The 16184-nt window shown below is 35.6% G+C and overlaps 2 protein-coding genes across 2 annotated transcripts; one reads left to right on the top strand and one right to left on the bottom strand.

The window, feature by feature from the left end:
- Positions 1 to 351: 351 nt before the first annotated feature.
- Positions 352 to 11216, bottom strand: micu2 (mitochondrial calcium uptake 2). The gene is made up of 12 exons (XM_051893123.1): positions 10961 to 11216; positions 9558 to 9693; positions 9018 to 9049; positions 8779 to 8854; positions 8541 to 8588; positions 5801 to 5883; positions 5160 to 5213; positions 4874 to 4968; positions 4226 to 4397; positions 1790 to 1898; positions 1491 to 1648; positions 352 to 1188 (listed from the first exon to the last, which is right to left on the bottom strand). Exons 1-12 carry the CDS (start codon positions 11153 to 11155, stop codon positions 1087 to 1089), a joined length of 1260 nt encoding a protein of 419 aa, XP_051749083.1. The 5' UTR covers positions 11156 to 11216; the 3' UTR covers positions 352 to 1086.
- A 1156-nt stretch (positions 11217 to 12372) lies between these two features.
- Positions 12373 to 14824, top strand: rhogc (ras homolog gene family, member Gc). The gene is made up of 2 exons (XM_051893124.1): positions 12373 to 12701; positions 13022 to 14824. The coding sequence occupies exon 2, from the start codon at positions 13045 to 13047 to the stop codon at positions 13618 to 13620; it is 576 nt and encodes a 191-aa protein (XP_051749084.1). The 5' UTR covers positions 12373 to 12701; positions 13022 to 13044; the 3' UTR covers positions 13621 to 14824.
- Positions 14825 to 16184: the final 1360 nt, after the last annotated feature.

Raw genomic sequence — 16184 nt, 5'->3', positions numbered from 1 at the left:
TGGAATAAATTACATTTTGCAGACGTCGATTTCCTAAAGGCAAGATTATTTACATGTACAAAGACAACTTATGTTGAAAGCGTAAACTTATAAATATGCAAAATATATGTATACTTTTTAGAGAATTTAATCAGTCTTATATTTTTAAGTAATTGATAGTCACCACATGATTTTTTTTTTTTTTTAAATGGAAAATGGTAGCATATTTTTATAAGATTGAAAAATTTATAGTGCCCTAGCAATAAAAATAGCATGTACATGTTACAAAAATAACAGAAACACCCCCTCCCCACCCCACAGATTAAACAGTTAATCAGATTGTCATCACAGATACCACACGGTCACTTACAGTATATAGAGTCTTTCAATTTAAATGAAGAAAACTGTATTTCACAGTCTTATTTCAATTTCACAAATAAAACTCAAAAAGGACAAAACTCTATGTAAAAAGGTTTTACAATAAGTGTTCTTAAGATGGAACTGCTCATTTGTTCAGTCACAAAACACCCCCAGAAGCAACTAAATCCAGTACAAGAGTCCTCTAGACTAGAGTTTCGGGGTGATAATTGCATAATTCAAAATCTGCATTAGATGCAGATTATCCACAGGATAATATAATCTTCTATAACACAAAAGATTTACATAGAGGTTATATGTAAACAACACCACATCCCAAGCAAAATAAATGCTACATATAATTAAACATGTTTACTATTAAACAGTTTTCTATCCACATAAGAAAAATCATGAACTGACACACAGGCCATTGAGTGTACACAGGCCATTTCACAAATTCAAGGCCGAAGAGCACATCACAGATTTCCAAAAGAAAACAAAAACAGAAAACAAGTCAACCATGAAACCAATTTTTATATAAAAGATTGTTTATAATTTTAATTTATAAGTATTTAATATGTTTTGTAACATGTAAACATTTAAAGGAAAAGATTACGATTTAACTGACAGTACAATTGACAAGTAATTAATTAATTAATTATGTACCATTTTCCTCCCCAGAAGTATATGGAACTGCAAATATTACCACATCCGGCCAGCCACATACTCAAAGGCAGACCTCTTCCTCTGTCAGACAGGGCTGCCGGTTTCACGGAGTGCCTCTTGAGCTCCTTGCAGTGTCTCTCTTTTCACACATTTCCAATAATCAGAAATACCATGATGGGGCTGAACCTATGCAACACAGGTGCAATCTACAGTAAGTCTACTGGTTTCTGCGCTGAGCCACTTACACAAAATCACAGAGATTAACTACTGTCACAAAACTGAGCAATAGTTGCTGTTCAGATTAACGTCCATCATGTGTATTATTGTCGGCATAGACATTAGCATTTATGTCAGAATTTACTACCAATAATTCTTTTAACACCAATGATTTTTATTAAATGATTAATAGCACAACATTGTAAGTGAAATAAATTAAATTATGCAAATTAATAATTCATTATCAAATAAAGGGCTAAATGGTTTCTCACCCTGAGTCCACGAAGTACTCTGTCTTTCATCACACCGAGGAACTCTTTATGACTCAGACAGTTGTCCCCGTCCAGGTCAAAGATCTTAAAAACGGTGTCCAAAACGTTCTCTGAAAGGTCGTGACCTGTCGCTATCTTCACCGCTCGCTTAAACTGAGCTATGGAGCAACAGAGTGAGGGATATTGCTATGCATTTTAATGACTCAATCAACACAACCTTGATCTGGAAAATGTCAAAAAATGTATTGATATTATGTATTATTAAAAGTTAAAACTATTGGCATCCAGATCAGTCTTACCCATTCCTATTGGCTTGTTGGCATCATTAATCATTTTTACTGAGAATGCGAAGTCCTCCAGATTGTTAGTAAAGAGACAGAATGCTTTAAATTCATCAAAGGTGATGCTCTGACAAAGACAAAAAACACAGACACTATTTTACAAGACATTCTAAAATATACTAATGGAATTATAATAATGTTACAGGATGCTACAAATGCACAAGGTCTTTATTTTGTCAAATGATCCTTCTTATGTTATAAATAACGTTAATAATCACCATGTTTTTCACAAGATATTTCAGCTAGTTGATGGTTTTATTATAAACGGCAGTTTCAACAGGTCGACAGGTTCCAGAGTCCTCTAAATCAGTAGTTAAAACTTTTTGACTCAAAGGGCCCCCCATTGTCCAACACAATATTCACAGTATTCGAGTTTGATTATTATAATATATTAACAATAAGTAAATCATTTAAATACTTTTAAGTAATCCTGCAGCCCCCCTCTGGAATTTTGCTGAGGCCCCCTGGTTGAGAGCCACTGCTCTAAATGTCATTTGTCCAACTCTAGGTGGACTGTAAATGCCATGTACTCAAGAGTGATTTGCCAACTCTACCACATCTAGAATCCAATCATCTCAAGACTAAAAAATAATGACCTGAGGTCAGTTTTTATACAAGTAATTTTAATTTGTACTCTCACAGGATGTTTTGATACCATTCTTTATTCATGGCAGTGTTTTGGGGGAGAATTGTGAGAGAGCCCACTCCCTTGGATGAGAACCCTACTCATGGATGGTCTCAGGATGCTTCACTGTTGGCACAACACAGGAACCATGGTAGCGTTTACCTTTTTTTTTTTTTGGACATTGCTGCCCCTCTTGATACCAGGCCATTGTCCAATAGTCTTGGCCTCAATCTGCGTGCAGATGCACTAACACCTACCTGTTGCAAATATTGCTGGACACTCAGGGACGTCCTAAAGCCTTCTTTACAGCAGTTGAACCTCTCTCCTTGAAGTTCTTGATGATCCAGTAAATGTTTCTTTCAGGTGCAATGTTCTTTGCAGCAATTTTCTTGCATGTAAGGTAGGGGTGTGCGATATCACAATTTTTGATTGTGAACAATTAAAATGTCTCCACAATCTGCTTTTGAAGAAATATCATAGTATCGTGCTACAGTGCATTCTATCAGTTGCAGTTCTGGTGCCTCCGTCCCAACGCGACATACATTCACATCACGTTAACGCAGATTTAGGGTTAAGCTCACGTGACATTGCAGTTATTCATAATCACAAAAGTTAAGTATTTGCATGCGTTTTAAAGCCTTGCCGGTTAAACATTTTATTCGCAGGTTGTTCTGACAAGCTTTTCTGAGCACGTACACCCAAAGTGCGTGCGCACTTAAAGCCTTTTAAACAGCATGTGAATACTAAACTAAGTTATCTTTTGTGTCTATTTGCGCTTTAACTGTACAATACACACAAGGTTTACATAAACACATTCGGATATGTCTTAAGCGAACGTAAACAGTTGGGAGAAAACTGGATGAGGTCTTAAAGTGACAGCAGCCTAATAAACCTGCTGCCGCTTGTCATTAATGTTAATCAAACAACAAAAAACAAAGAGAAAATCACTTACTGCTTTTTACTGAATAACTTCATTAGTTTTAATAAGAATCAGTGTATATATAATTTATACAGTGATGTCTAAGTAGTGTTTTATTTTTACATTTGTTTATTCAAGTTCTTTTGTTCTTATTTTTAATAACAAATATTTATAATAATAATTATTCTTATTTTTAATAACCAAAAATAAAAAACAAATTTTCATCTTCACCCACCCCTACTTTGGCCTAAATGGCTGGTCATTCTTTTTTTCTTTTATATTTTGTTGCCTTGTAAGGCTACTTTTTAAAATAGGGAAATTAGTTTGGCTGTACTGCTCAGTCACTTGCAAAATAGTAAAACCAACATGAAAAAAATCACGATAAAATCGTGAATTGTGATTTTCCTGAATAAAAAGTTTTTGCCATATCGCCCACCCCTAATGTGAGGCTATTTTGATGCAAATCAATGGTGGCTGCACATCTTTCTTTGGCGGTAACCATTGCGAACACAAGAACAATGATTGGAAGCACTTCTTCCCTTCTTTTATAGCAATCAGTCTGCTCTTATAATCCAATCAGAATGATAGAGTGATTTCACCTGACTAGTACTCGTTCACACTTTCCCATGTGCTGATGATATGATTAGTGAAATGTTATTAGCTGGTCCTTTTGTGCCAGGGCCAAAAAACAGTGAAATTTAGATTGTGATAAAATTCTTTTTTTTTTTGGCCAATAATGCTTTTTGCAATAATTTAAAATGCATATGACCATTCTGCACAATAATCTATGGCCAAGGCTGTATATTAATAATATTCAGGACGATCAGTATTAGAGTTTAAAACATGTTACCTGTCCCGGGGGGATCCTCTTCCTCATGTTGTCCCAGTATGCCTCATTGTCCTCTTCATTCGTGTAGTGAAGCAGCCATTCAGCAAAGTCCTCCCGCCTCATGGTCTTCATCCCTTTAGAAAACCGCAGGAACTCAACTTCTTGCACCTCTGCCTGCAGATCTTCCATAAACCTACAAAAAAACCAAAACAAAATCCTTGCAATACATCTCTCAATACTAAACAAACACAGGAGACTTAGGGAGACTTTGAACAATGTTACACTACTGTTCAGATGTTGCTGTTTAAAATTAAATTGAACAAAATGACAGTAAAGGCATTCACGAATATTACAAAAGATTTCTATTTCAAATAAATGCTGCTCTTTTGAACTTTCTATGCATTAAATAAATCTGAAAAATATATATAACAGTTTTCACAAAAATATTAACTGTTTAACATCGATAATAATTAATGTTTGTTTGTTTCTTGATGAAGTAATGATGCTGAAAATTCAGCTTTGCCATCACAGGAATAAATTAAATTTTAAAATATAGTAAAATAGGAAAAGTTATTTTAAATTGTAATAATATTTCAAATATTACTGTTTTTACTCTATTTTTGATCAAATAAATGCAGCCTTGGTAAGCATAAGGGACTGCTGCTTTACCTGCAAAAATCTTTGTAATGGAGTTTTTTCTTGCCATTTTTCCCAAAGAAGAAAACCTGTAGTGTAGTGTTGACCTCATAATCACTGGCTAAAAACTGTAGAAAAACAGACAATGTGGTTTGTCAAAACATCTAAATGTAACAAATGTTTTTACAAAGATATTCAATACAACGGAACTTTGATATTGAACACAACTAGGAAGTGTTTCTATACAGAATATAAGAATAACAAATTCTAAATCAATAACAATAACATGCAAAGTTGCTGAACTTAAACATGTACCCACCTCTGTCCCACCCTGCCTTAGCAGCTCTTTCCTCGGTCGAATAACTTTCTTCAGCTTAAAAAAAGAGAGCAAAGTTAGTAGACTGCTGGTAAAAGAAGTCATGCACATTCAAATAACTGATGAACTTATTTACTCAGATTCTCTAGTGTTTACACATGTTTTTGTGTGTTAAGGGGTGGTGGGATGTAGATATGCTCTGAAAAACAATGAGTCTATTCAAATAGCTTTTTGAGTTTTTGTGAATCTAACCTTCTGCACTTCCACATGGCACACTAATCCATGTGGATAGACTGAACATTTAAATCAAACTAAATTCAATTAATGTATGTATTTTTCTGATGCTCCTATCATGCACCAATCATGCATCAACCATTTCCACATACCTGGTGCACATCGGTCTCATCTCATGCCAGCATTAACAGAAACACAAAGCAGATAGACCCTTTTGACCAAACTACTTACATTCCATAATGTATAAATCTAAGTCAGGGGAACTTTCCTAGTTCTGCATATCTTCTAATAAATCAAATGCATTTACATTTACAAAAAAAAAAAAGTTTTTAAACAACATTTGCACTGTTCAATTTGAGTATGAGAAAACATGGTGTCAAATAAATCATGTGTGAAAAGACATGCCATACCTTCTGAAATTCCTTCTTGTCCACATGCTCATTGCCATCAATATCAAGCATTTTGAAAGCAATATGAAATCCTGTTTGAGGTTCTGGAATCACAATTCAGTTAAACTGAGTAAAGTAATGGCCACTGGCTTTCTAATCTGAAAAAAGAGACCCCCCCACGAGGAGACTAAAAACACTAACGAGTATAATGCAGCTGCCCCAGTGTCAGTCAATATCACAAATACAACTGTGACATAATTGTGATGTTTTGGTAAATACAGTATGCTCCAGTATAGTTTCACAGCAAGCACTTGGTGAAGATGCAGTATTTTTGGCTTTTCCAGCTAATTAGCAAAACTTTATATCAAAAACAAACATAGGGCTCTAAACTTGTACAACTGGACTGAAACTGCTGGTACTGAACAGACTTTTTGTACACAAAATGTGCATCTAGTCAAGTACAGACCTATTGCAAACTCACCAAAACTTAAGATCGTTAGATTTTTAGACAATATTCTGATTATATTCAAGTGTAAGAACAATGGGTCTCATTCACTAATAATTGCGTAAATTATTCGTTTTATATGCACAGGAGAACTTCTCATGAAAAATTTCTGCCTAATTCACGACAAGTACGTATGCGCATTAAATTTGTTCTTAAACTTGTTCTAACGTTAATGAATTTAGAGTACTCTAAATCAGCGATTTAATTTTTATAAAGCGATTGATAATTTTTATAAAGCACACCCAAATCATGTCCATATAAGGGCTTTCTGCACACCCTTTTCTTTCGACACACTCAGCAAACATGATGCTCTCCAACGACATGCTCTCACCTGAGAGCACATACAGTAAGATCCTCAAGCAATGCTAAAGGTGGCGACATCAAACAAGTTCAAACACAATAAACAACTTTTATACAGACCCAGATCACAGACCTATGATTAGCCAGCTGTACATACGCAAACCTGCATCTGTATGCAGAGGAACCTTGCAGTTTGAGCTATAATTTTCTTACACTGTTATATATATACTGTATATAATAGATAGATAGACAGTTGTTCCTACATTTGTTCGTAAATTCGCAGATTTCACCCCCAAAAATTTGTGTGTACGCACGGTTAGTGAATGAGGCCCAATAAATTCTGCTGCCGAACCAGAAAGTGATTAAATAGTAATTAAGTTGTCCTTCTACCCATCTTCTGTGACTTTTGAGACTAGGAATGAGAATCAAAAGGAAATATTTTGGCTTTGGTTCCACTTAATGATTTTGTTTCCTTAAGATTTGTTTTTACTTGTGAGAAAACATGTCATCAAATCTCTCAAATTAACTTGTTCCCAAGTTGGACTATATGGTCATGCTGTATTTTTAATCCTGCATGCAACCAGCAAGGACAATGATGTAGTGTTGTCAAAAGTACCAGTACTTCGGTAGCACAAAGCTTTGTTTACAAAATAAATAATAGGTTAGCAATTAAATGTGACATCGCAGCCATGGAAACATTTTGGTTCATGCCGAATGAGAGAGGTACGAGAGTCCATAAATTTAAGCTTTGTATTCTGTATTGCGAATCACGATCTGGTCACCCGATTAGCAGAGAATTTAACAATATTCCATTAGTTATTTCACTTAACATGGTTTCTTTTCCCAAATCTTCACTCACAAAGGGGATTATAAACGTTTCTTTCTTTAGTTCGCTTTTAGGCCTATTATAGGCTATTCGCATTCTTTACTGTGGTAAAGTAGAATAAACACCGATGGACAGAAACCTTTTTGTTTGCACGTCAGTTTCTATTTAACACAGTTTGTGCTTGTTACTAGACTTACTTAGGCGCGTCAAGTTTATTTGTATAGCGAGTTTCACACACGCTGGTGATTTTTACTTTTGCTTTTCCTGGCAGCGCTAAGTCAAATATAGCCTGAATGTGTGAAGATAAAACTCGCTCTTCACACCATTTCTAACAAGTGTCAGTTGCTTGTAACATCAAGAGATAAATTGAAGATATTATTAAAGCGAAATGGTCTCTTTCCTGCTCGTGTCCCACATCCCTCTCAAAGCGCAGAGCGGTAGGCTATACGACGCATCTTTGTGTAGAAATAAAAAACAAATGTTTTTTTTTTTGTTTTTTTTTTTTAACTTTCTTATTATTTAGGTAACCATTATTTACCGATATTTATTTCATAGTTTTACAGGCTGTAGTGTGTCGTTTCATTGAAGGAATAGCTAAAATAAACACGCACGTCTGTTACAAAATGGATGTTTGAGCATTTTTACATATATATATATATCAAAATTTATTTCATTGAGGTATATATACACACACAAACATACCAATATATATATCCAAATATTTATATGTATGATTACCATATTTAATATGCTTTTAAAATAGGCTACATAAAATAGTAAAATAGTTACAACAGATTTTGCTGTGGTACCGAAATTGGTACCGAGAACCGTAACATTTTTATGGAATTGGTACCGACTACTGTTATTTTGGTACCGTGACAACACTACAATGATGCATTGTCTAATTATTGTGTTTGTATTATTTCACAGAGGCTGCAAGCTCAGCTAAAATTAATTTTGCCATGATGCTGTGATTTTAGCAGCAGTGCAGGATGGTGCAGACATATTTTGATACAGTGTCAAAGAATCAGACTTCAGGAATGTCACAAAAATAATTGGTTCCAGGGACGGGCACGTAGCTGATAGAAAACTGTTTATGAAATGATGTAAAAATGGTTGGAAATACTTACTTGTAAGAATAGTGAGGAGAAACAGGTACTCTGTGTATGAGATCAGCCCTGAAAATAATGGTTCAGACAAGGAGATTCAATGTTAATGTTGTTAATTAAAACACTCAAGTAAACAGAAACAGCATATTCAAAATTACATTTTAATTATGACATTTCCACAATGGGAGGAAGTTGGCGCACACAGCCACATTACTGAGACAGGTAGACTATGTAAGGCATGTGTTCGCTTAACATATACCTTTGTCTCCGATTCCTCTGAACAAGAGATTTCCTGCCTCAGCCCTGGAAGCCACCCATACCATATCGTCCACATCCTGTGAGTGGACCAATCAGATAATAAGGCAAAGCTTTAATTGTGTAGGTGAGATTTCCAGCACAATCACACATCACATATGATCATATAATAACAGCATTCGTTTAGAACTAGTCTACTTGTGTTCTGAGCAACATTCATGTGAACTAACAAAATGCACTTACTCCTTTGGTCAGCACCTTTTTCTTTAGTTTGTCTATAAGAGGAAGATCAAAGATTGTTGTAACATTATTTTGCAGCATAGTGAAATTCAACAGAAAAAAAAAAATAGCTTTGAGGTCTGAAGTGGTGTTTGGAGAGATCCAAATTATGCTTACTACATTATGCTTACTTTATGAATACAAGGCCTAACACGCAGAGGTGATTACTTCCAGATAAACAGCATTTTCACTCGGATGTACACTCAAACCAGAAACATGTTAATATAAATGAGAGCACAAGTGAGAGAGAGGGGAAGGCTGCATGTGTCAGCAGTTTGGGGTCTTGGTGTTTTTTGATAAGAGTTTACATTTAAACAGAAATTTTAAAGTTTGCACTTTTCATAAAGGTGAAAACTATCATCCTAAAGTAAAGTGTAATAAAGCTATATTTTATTTAGTCCAACAGAACAGGAAAGCACAATATCACATAATAATTTACAGCCAATTCCTAACGCATGTCTCTTTTTCAGTGTTCGCACATGCATATGATGGTATGTCACTTACGATCCACCTTCTCCATCAAGACTGAATGGAGGAAGTCTCTGGGTGTCATGTATGGCTCCTCTTCATAGATCATGGAGGCAAACTGGTTGAACCGCAGTCGTCTCATGGACACTTGTGGTCTTCTGATCTCCTCTTTCTTTACAGACATACAAAAATGGAAAGAAAGAGTACATGTTGCATTCATAAACTGTGCACATGCATTCTATCTAGAGCTTAACCTGGCCTCTAGAATGAAGACATTAAAATTATGAGCCCTTATCTTTTCAGTAAATTGAATAATGTTAAAAATAATATGTAACTGGAAAGTTTTTAAACAAAGAGCAAGTGGCAATTCTATGACTTTTTAAGCAGGGGCAACAGGGGAGCAGTGTCGTGATTGTTAATTAAAACTAAAACTATTAAAATTGTTTTTGGCAATAGAAAAAAATAAAGAAAATAAAATATAAATATTAGATAAAAATCTTAAATGGAAACAAAGTTGCCTTATCAACTAACTGAAATAAAGTTTAAGCCGAAGTACTACACTTTCTAAAACTAAAATAAAAATAAAGTTAAACGGAAATATAAAAAAATAATAGAAAAAGACATAAATGCAATTAATAATAAAACTTAAAATAAAATTAAAAAACATGAAACTGTAAAAAAATATATAAAAATAGATAATATATATTAAATACTATAATATAGTATACAAATAATACTAAATTTATTATGACAAATGTGCACAGAGGGATAAAATATGATTTGCTTTTCTTTACATGTGGACTCAAGATTTATTATTACTTTCTCCTTAACCAATGTAAACACTGTTATTGTAAGATTACCCCATAACCGTTTAAACTGTTTATTGGGGTTTTATAGTAATAGGTTTATGTGTACATGAAAATTCACTTCAATAATGAAATTGTGGCTCTGATTATAACATTGTACTATGTTTAAATTAATTCTGTACATTTTCTAAATGTTAATCACATAATGAGTCATTAACCAAGCATTTAGATTATGTAACCTTGCTGACTACCCCCATAGTGTAGCAACAGTTTGCTGTGACACCATACAGACATACCTCCACCTACAACGTGATAGCAACAGTGTTACTATCCAAAATATGTATACATAAACATTTGCAACAGGAGACATATTGGGCTTTTACTGAGACTCCATATACAATTTACAAAACTGCAATAAAACACGGGTAAATCCGATTAATAATAGTAAATATTGGTTAGTCCCATTTTAATACTTAAACCTCAACTGATGACAATATAATCATAGTGACTCTACGAACAAACACAGACGACATGACAGTGAGCCTGTTATGTTTTACTTCTCGGACAACATGACATTTTAAAAAGTTAAGAGGTTATTTTAAAAGTTGTCTCTGATTTGTAAAGTTTGTTTACCTTCGCGTCCTCCGCATACACGGTGTGTGGCCACAGTGTCCATCTCGGTTCATTCTTATAGTAAATAAATCCGCCAGCTACAACAGAGCCGAACAGACCGGCTCCAACAGCACGACTATACCGTATACTTCTGAGAGGCCACAAACTTCTCACTGTACTCCGCCAACTAGCACCTAACCTGGCCCAAGTCGCCATTGTTCTACGGGAAGTTTTTATCAGTCTTCTTTGGTCGATAATGGAGTTTGAGTGACAAGAGGCGGTGATTTGTCGCCCCCATCAGGCGAGCTCGTCGACAGTTGGTTATAATGGAAGACGCACCTTGCAGTTGTACAAGTAAATTAAACATTGATGATGTTTTAGTCATTAGTCATTTGAGCTATCCTGTGCACACTTTTACGAAACAGGACATGAAATCTTCTCCGGGTAATTTTGGAGATGTGATTTTATTAGACTTTAAAGATTTCTAGCCTACATAAAACTGTTCTTCCAGACAGCTGAGTTTATCAGAAATTATAACATGCTTAATTGCTCAGCTTTAATGAACACAAATATTTAAAATATTTTGTGCGGCTTATGGGACAATAAAATGCTGCTCTATAAATAAAAATTTATGACTATATAGCTACTGATAAGTCTGACGTTTAGCCCTATCACCCTGCTCACTCTTTTAATGTAAGTGAGCAGTAACTCGTTTTTATTATACAGTGTTTTATTTAGTGTCCTTGTAACACATGTTAGGCTACATGTACTTGTTATAGGCCAAATAATTACAGTCAATTATGAATAATTACAGGCAACTAACCCTAAACCAAACCCCAGTCCTAACCCTATAGTAGCCTAAGTACATGTGGTTAAGTAATGTTACTTAGTACTGTAACAAGGATAAAGTAACATATTGAGCTTTAATTAATGGTGAACTGGCAAAATTACACATTGCTCTTGATGTAATACGTTTACTAATTTGATTAGTTCATTCAAAGCATATATCAAAATGAAAGACAAAGCCTATAGCTAATGTTGTAGTTATTACTCTAAAACTGCACTGCATTTCCCATTAGCCTTTGCGACATGTGCGTGTCCCGCAATGTCATCTCCGTTACCTGTAAGTTGAAGAATGAGCAAGTGAGAAAAAAGGACTGCGATTCACATTGAGAAATTTGGTTTAATTACATGTGAGCTATATGTGTGTATAATGTCATAAAAAGACACCTAGAAGGTAGAACGTGTTAAAACCATTATAAAAGTTAGTACAATTTAGTAAAGTAATACCATAATTCAACCATACTTGTGTTAATATTAATTGTATTAATATTTTGATTATTAATCAATCATTTATGACTACGTAAATGTAAATACAATCATTTGTAGTTTTTACTCTGAAACTACACTACATTTCCCATAGGCTTTGCGACATGGGCGTGTTCCGCTATGTCGTCTCCGTTTAGTTGAAGAATGAGCCAGTGAGAGAAAAGGACTGCGATACACATAGAACAATTTGTATTAATTACATTAAATGGTGTTCATATGAAAGTATTTCGAGACTTTCGATGTTTTTTCCAGGTTTTGAGCGGTTGTTGCGCGTAGTTACCGACCTTCAGGAATTGTTTGTCTATGTTTAATAACTGATTAATGTGAGGCTCATCCGCTAGTCGGTTAGCAAAGCGCCTTTGCCGCTGCGATGATGGAAACTTGAGCAGCTCAAAGCAAACACTCATCCAGCTCTCCAGACCACCCAAACACAGTGAGTTTTACTTTAAATAAATATACTTTTTACAAAGATTATGTGATACTGCCTTACTGAATCCCACAATGGCCGGTTTTATTAATGAGATCAGCTGCTAACGTACTAGCTGAGCAGATTTGTTACTTTGTTTTGGGTCTTTGTTGCTTCCAAAGGTCTAACCTGGAAAAATAACTCTTATGAAGTCAATTTTTACAGATAAACTGCTATTTAGTAGTCCCTTCTGTATAGTAACATTATTTGCTGTTTTACTGTCTAAGCTGTTACTTGCAAAGTCCTGGTACATGTATAGTGAGATATGAAATCTCTCTCTCTTTCAGGGACCCCTGTGCCAGGCAACAAAATGCAGACCATAAAGTGTGTTGTTGTTGGTGATGGTGCAGTGGGAAAGACCTGCCTGTTGATCTCCTACACCACCAATGCCTTCCCAGACGAGTACATTCCTACGGTGTTCGACAACTACAGCACTCAGACCTGTGTGGACGGCCGCGCCGTCAGTCTCAACCTGTGGGACACGGCCGGTCAGGAGGAATATGACCGCCTGCGAACCCTCTCTTACCCGCAAACACACGTGTTCATCATCTGTTTCTCTGTGGCAAGTCCTTCCTCTCACGCCAACGTCAGGCATAAATGGCACCCGGAGGTGTGCCACCACTGTCCTGGCGTACCCGTGCTGCTGGTGGGCACTAAGAGAGACCTGCGGGGGGACAAGGAGACCCTGGAGAAGCTGAAGGAGCAGGGCATGAGTCCGACCACTCCGCAGCAGGGCAGCGCTCTTGCCCGGAGCATAGGTGCGGTGCGATATCTGGAGTGCTCAGCCCTTCTGCAGGAAGGAGTCAGAGAGGTCTTCAACGAAGCAGTCAGGGCCGTTCTCTATCCCAACGCCAAGAAGCACGCCAAGAAATGTGTGCTGTTATAACTACATGAGGATGTGTGTGTGAGAGAGATTTTATGAAGGGTGGAATGTAAGTTAGTCTTGTGATTGTGTGTTGCTACCACTTTTTGTTCCTATCTTTACACTACAGTTAGCAATAGGTGCACAGACTGATAATGAGGGAGAATGAGGCTGTTTGTGCTTGTGTATTTGTGTTTCAAATTTACATACATATCACTTAAGACATAAATGTGGTGTTGTAATCTAAAATCAGGCAGAGTGTAGTGAATTTGTCTGAAGGACTACAGGCACCAACGACATCTGCCTTCCTATAATGCCTTAAACCCCAGCATATTTTAAGGAATCACTCAGAGGATATTTCATGCACCAAAGTCTAATGTGACCAGAGGTCTTACGAAGGTGCTGTCTTGGCCTTACCGCATCAGTAACACAATTATGAGGGCTTGCAATCCCCCTAATTTGAGTGCTGTGTTAATGTGAGACCATAAGGCCTATAGGTTTGATGGCCTATGCTTACCACAACATGCCATTTTTCCTGTATTGTTGCCTGTTAATGATCTCTGACCTTTGTAGTGTTGATCAACAGCTCAGGAAGTGCTGTGTAATCCCATCGTGCCTTTAGCGGCTCAGCCCGTACATCTCACGAGCTCCTTCCTCTCTGCTCATTTCGTCTAGGGTGCTGCTTTGGGTGCCATTTGACATTTATTGCTGGAAAGGGCTGCTGAAAATTTACAGAGAGCTGCTGTAGCTCACCTGCCTTCTGTTAGAGCTGTAAATGAAGGGATAGAGTGCTTTTTTTATAACACCCTTGGGGTAGAAATGAAGATCTTACTGTTTGGCTTGTTGTGCCTGAATCCTCACAATTTACAACCCTGTTATTGAATCTGAAGTGCCACTAATATTTGTATTATTTTGTATTTTATCATGAATGTTGATCCACTCCAATGAAGTGCCCTAATAAGAACTATTGAAGGAGATATCTTACATCTCTGTTATACAAGGAACATCCAGACTGTGGTTAATATACACAAACACTCCAAACATTCAGGTTTAGGCTTCATTTGGGTCAACATTTGCATTTTATATATTGAATGTCTACCTTTTGTATAATAAACATCAGCTGTTTCATTTTTAGCAAAAAGCTGCTTTGTCAACAATTTTGTTTTTAGGACATCAATACACCTTTTTTTTTTTTTTTTTTTTTTTTTGTATTAAAGCTGTTTTTATTTCTTGAAACAGTCATTATTGTTTAAGAATATACCTCCACTTGCATGAGAAAATAAACCAGTTTTAAAGTAAAACAGAATGGTTGGCTTCTGTTCTTTGACCTCAGATTTGTTTATGATACTCTGTATAAATGCAGAGAGAAAGAGGGAATGAGAGAGAACAAGTGAGAGAAAGAAAGAACAGCTGCATCTTTCTGACGTTCTTCACAATGCTTTCACAGATTAACAAAACCGTCAGCTGTGTATGTGTAATTTGTGTTGAGGCATTGTTCTTAGAGTAATGATCTAATGTTTAGGCCTGAATGCTTAACATTTATTTTGGGACAGGTTGTTCTTTACAAAAAAGTAGGCACAGGGTTAATTTCTTATTCATGGATGATGTAACATTTCAGTGTTTGCTGTATTAACCTACAATTGATATTACAATTACTACAAGATAACAAAACAACAACAACATGAAATTAATTTAGACTAGAGATATTTGTAATGTTTTTAAATGAATGGTAAATTATTCCACCATCCTTTATGGAAAAAGATTGGTTGGTTAGTAGTACATGTGTAATATAAGAATAAATAATAAATCCTGATATGTGGATAATGTCATTAAAAGACTCAAATAGAAAGTGAAAAACATAAAAGACTGTAAAATTATATTAACATTTGGATTACACTGGTCTACAATTTTTTTTAGAGGTTGTCTGCTTCAGAGATAAAATGTGCTATTTATTGATGTGCTGAATTCAAATATGACAAATAAAACAACTGACTGGCTATTGTTTCTAAGATATTTAAGTTTTTACATTTTAAATTGTGTAGATAGTACCTATCACCTGTCCTGTTTATGTAAAGCTTTAAAAATCAGCAAAAAGGGTTATATAAATCAAGTTTATTATGAAACAAAAAGCAAAAAAAACTATTACGCACTTAGTTTAGTCCTATTCAGTGTCTACTCTACGCTTCTTGGCTTGTCTGCATTCATTGAATGGAGCATCTCTTGTCACTGTCCAGCAATAGTCTGCAAAGATGGGCTGCATTTGTCCTGATAGCATTTCGCAATTGTTGCAATGTCCTGGTAAAATTGCCATGCTTGTAGCTCACTGCTCTGCAGTTCGGTGTAAAAAATCTAGATGAGATGTTAAATCGTGTTGATGGCAAATCATTGCCATTATGCAGCAAAACAGACAACTTTAAGACTGTTGTATTACTGACCCAATAGCATATCTTGAACACTAGAGCCAATTATCAAATTTAAGCATAATTTTCAATCTCAGTGACCCAGGATTAGTACAGTTTGACTACATTTATTTCAAAAGCATTTTGGCTGTAGACCAGTGTTATTAACCGTCAATTAATGGTATATAC

The sequence above is a fragment of the Ctenopharyngodon idella genome, chromosome 5 (assembly GCF_019924925.1).
Source record: "Ctenopharyngodon idella isolate HZGC_01 chromosome 5, HZGC01, whole genome shotgun sequence".
Taxonomy (NCBI): domain Eukaryota; kingdom Metazoa; phylum Chordata; class Actinopteri; order Cypriniformes; family Xenocyprididae; genus Ctenopharyngodon; species Ctenopharyngodon idella.
Note: the sequence above shows the minus strand (reverse complement) of the source record. Positions and strands in the feature narration are given on the sequence as shown.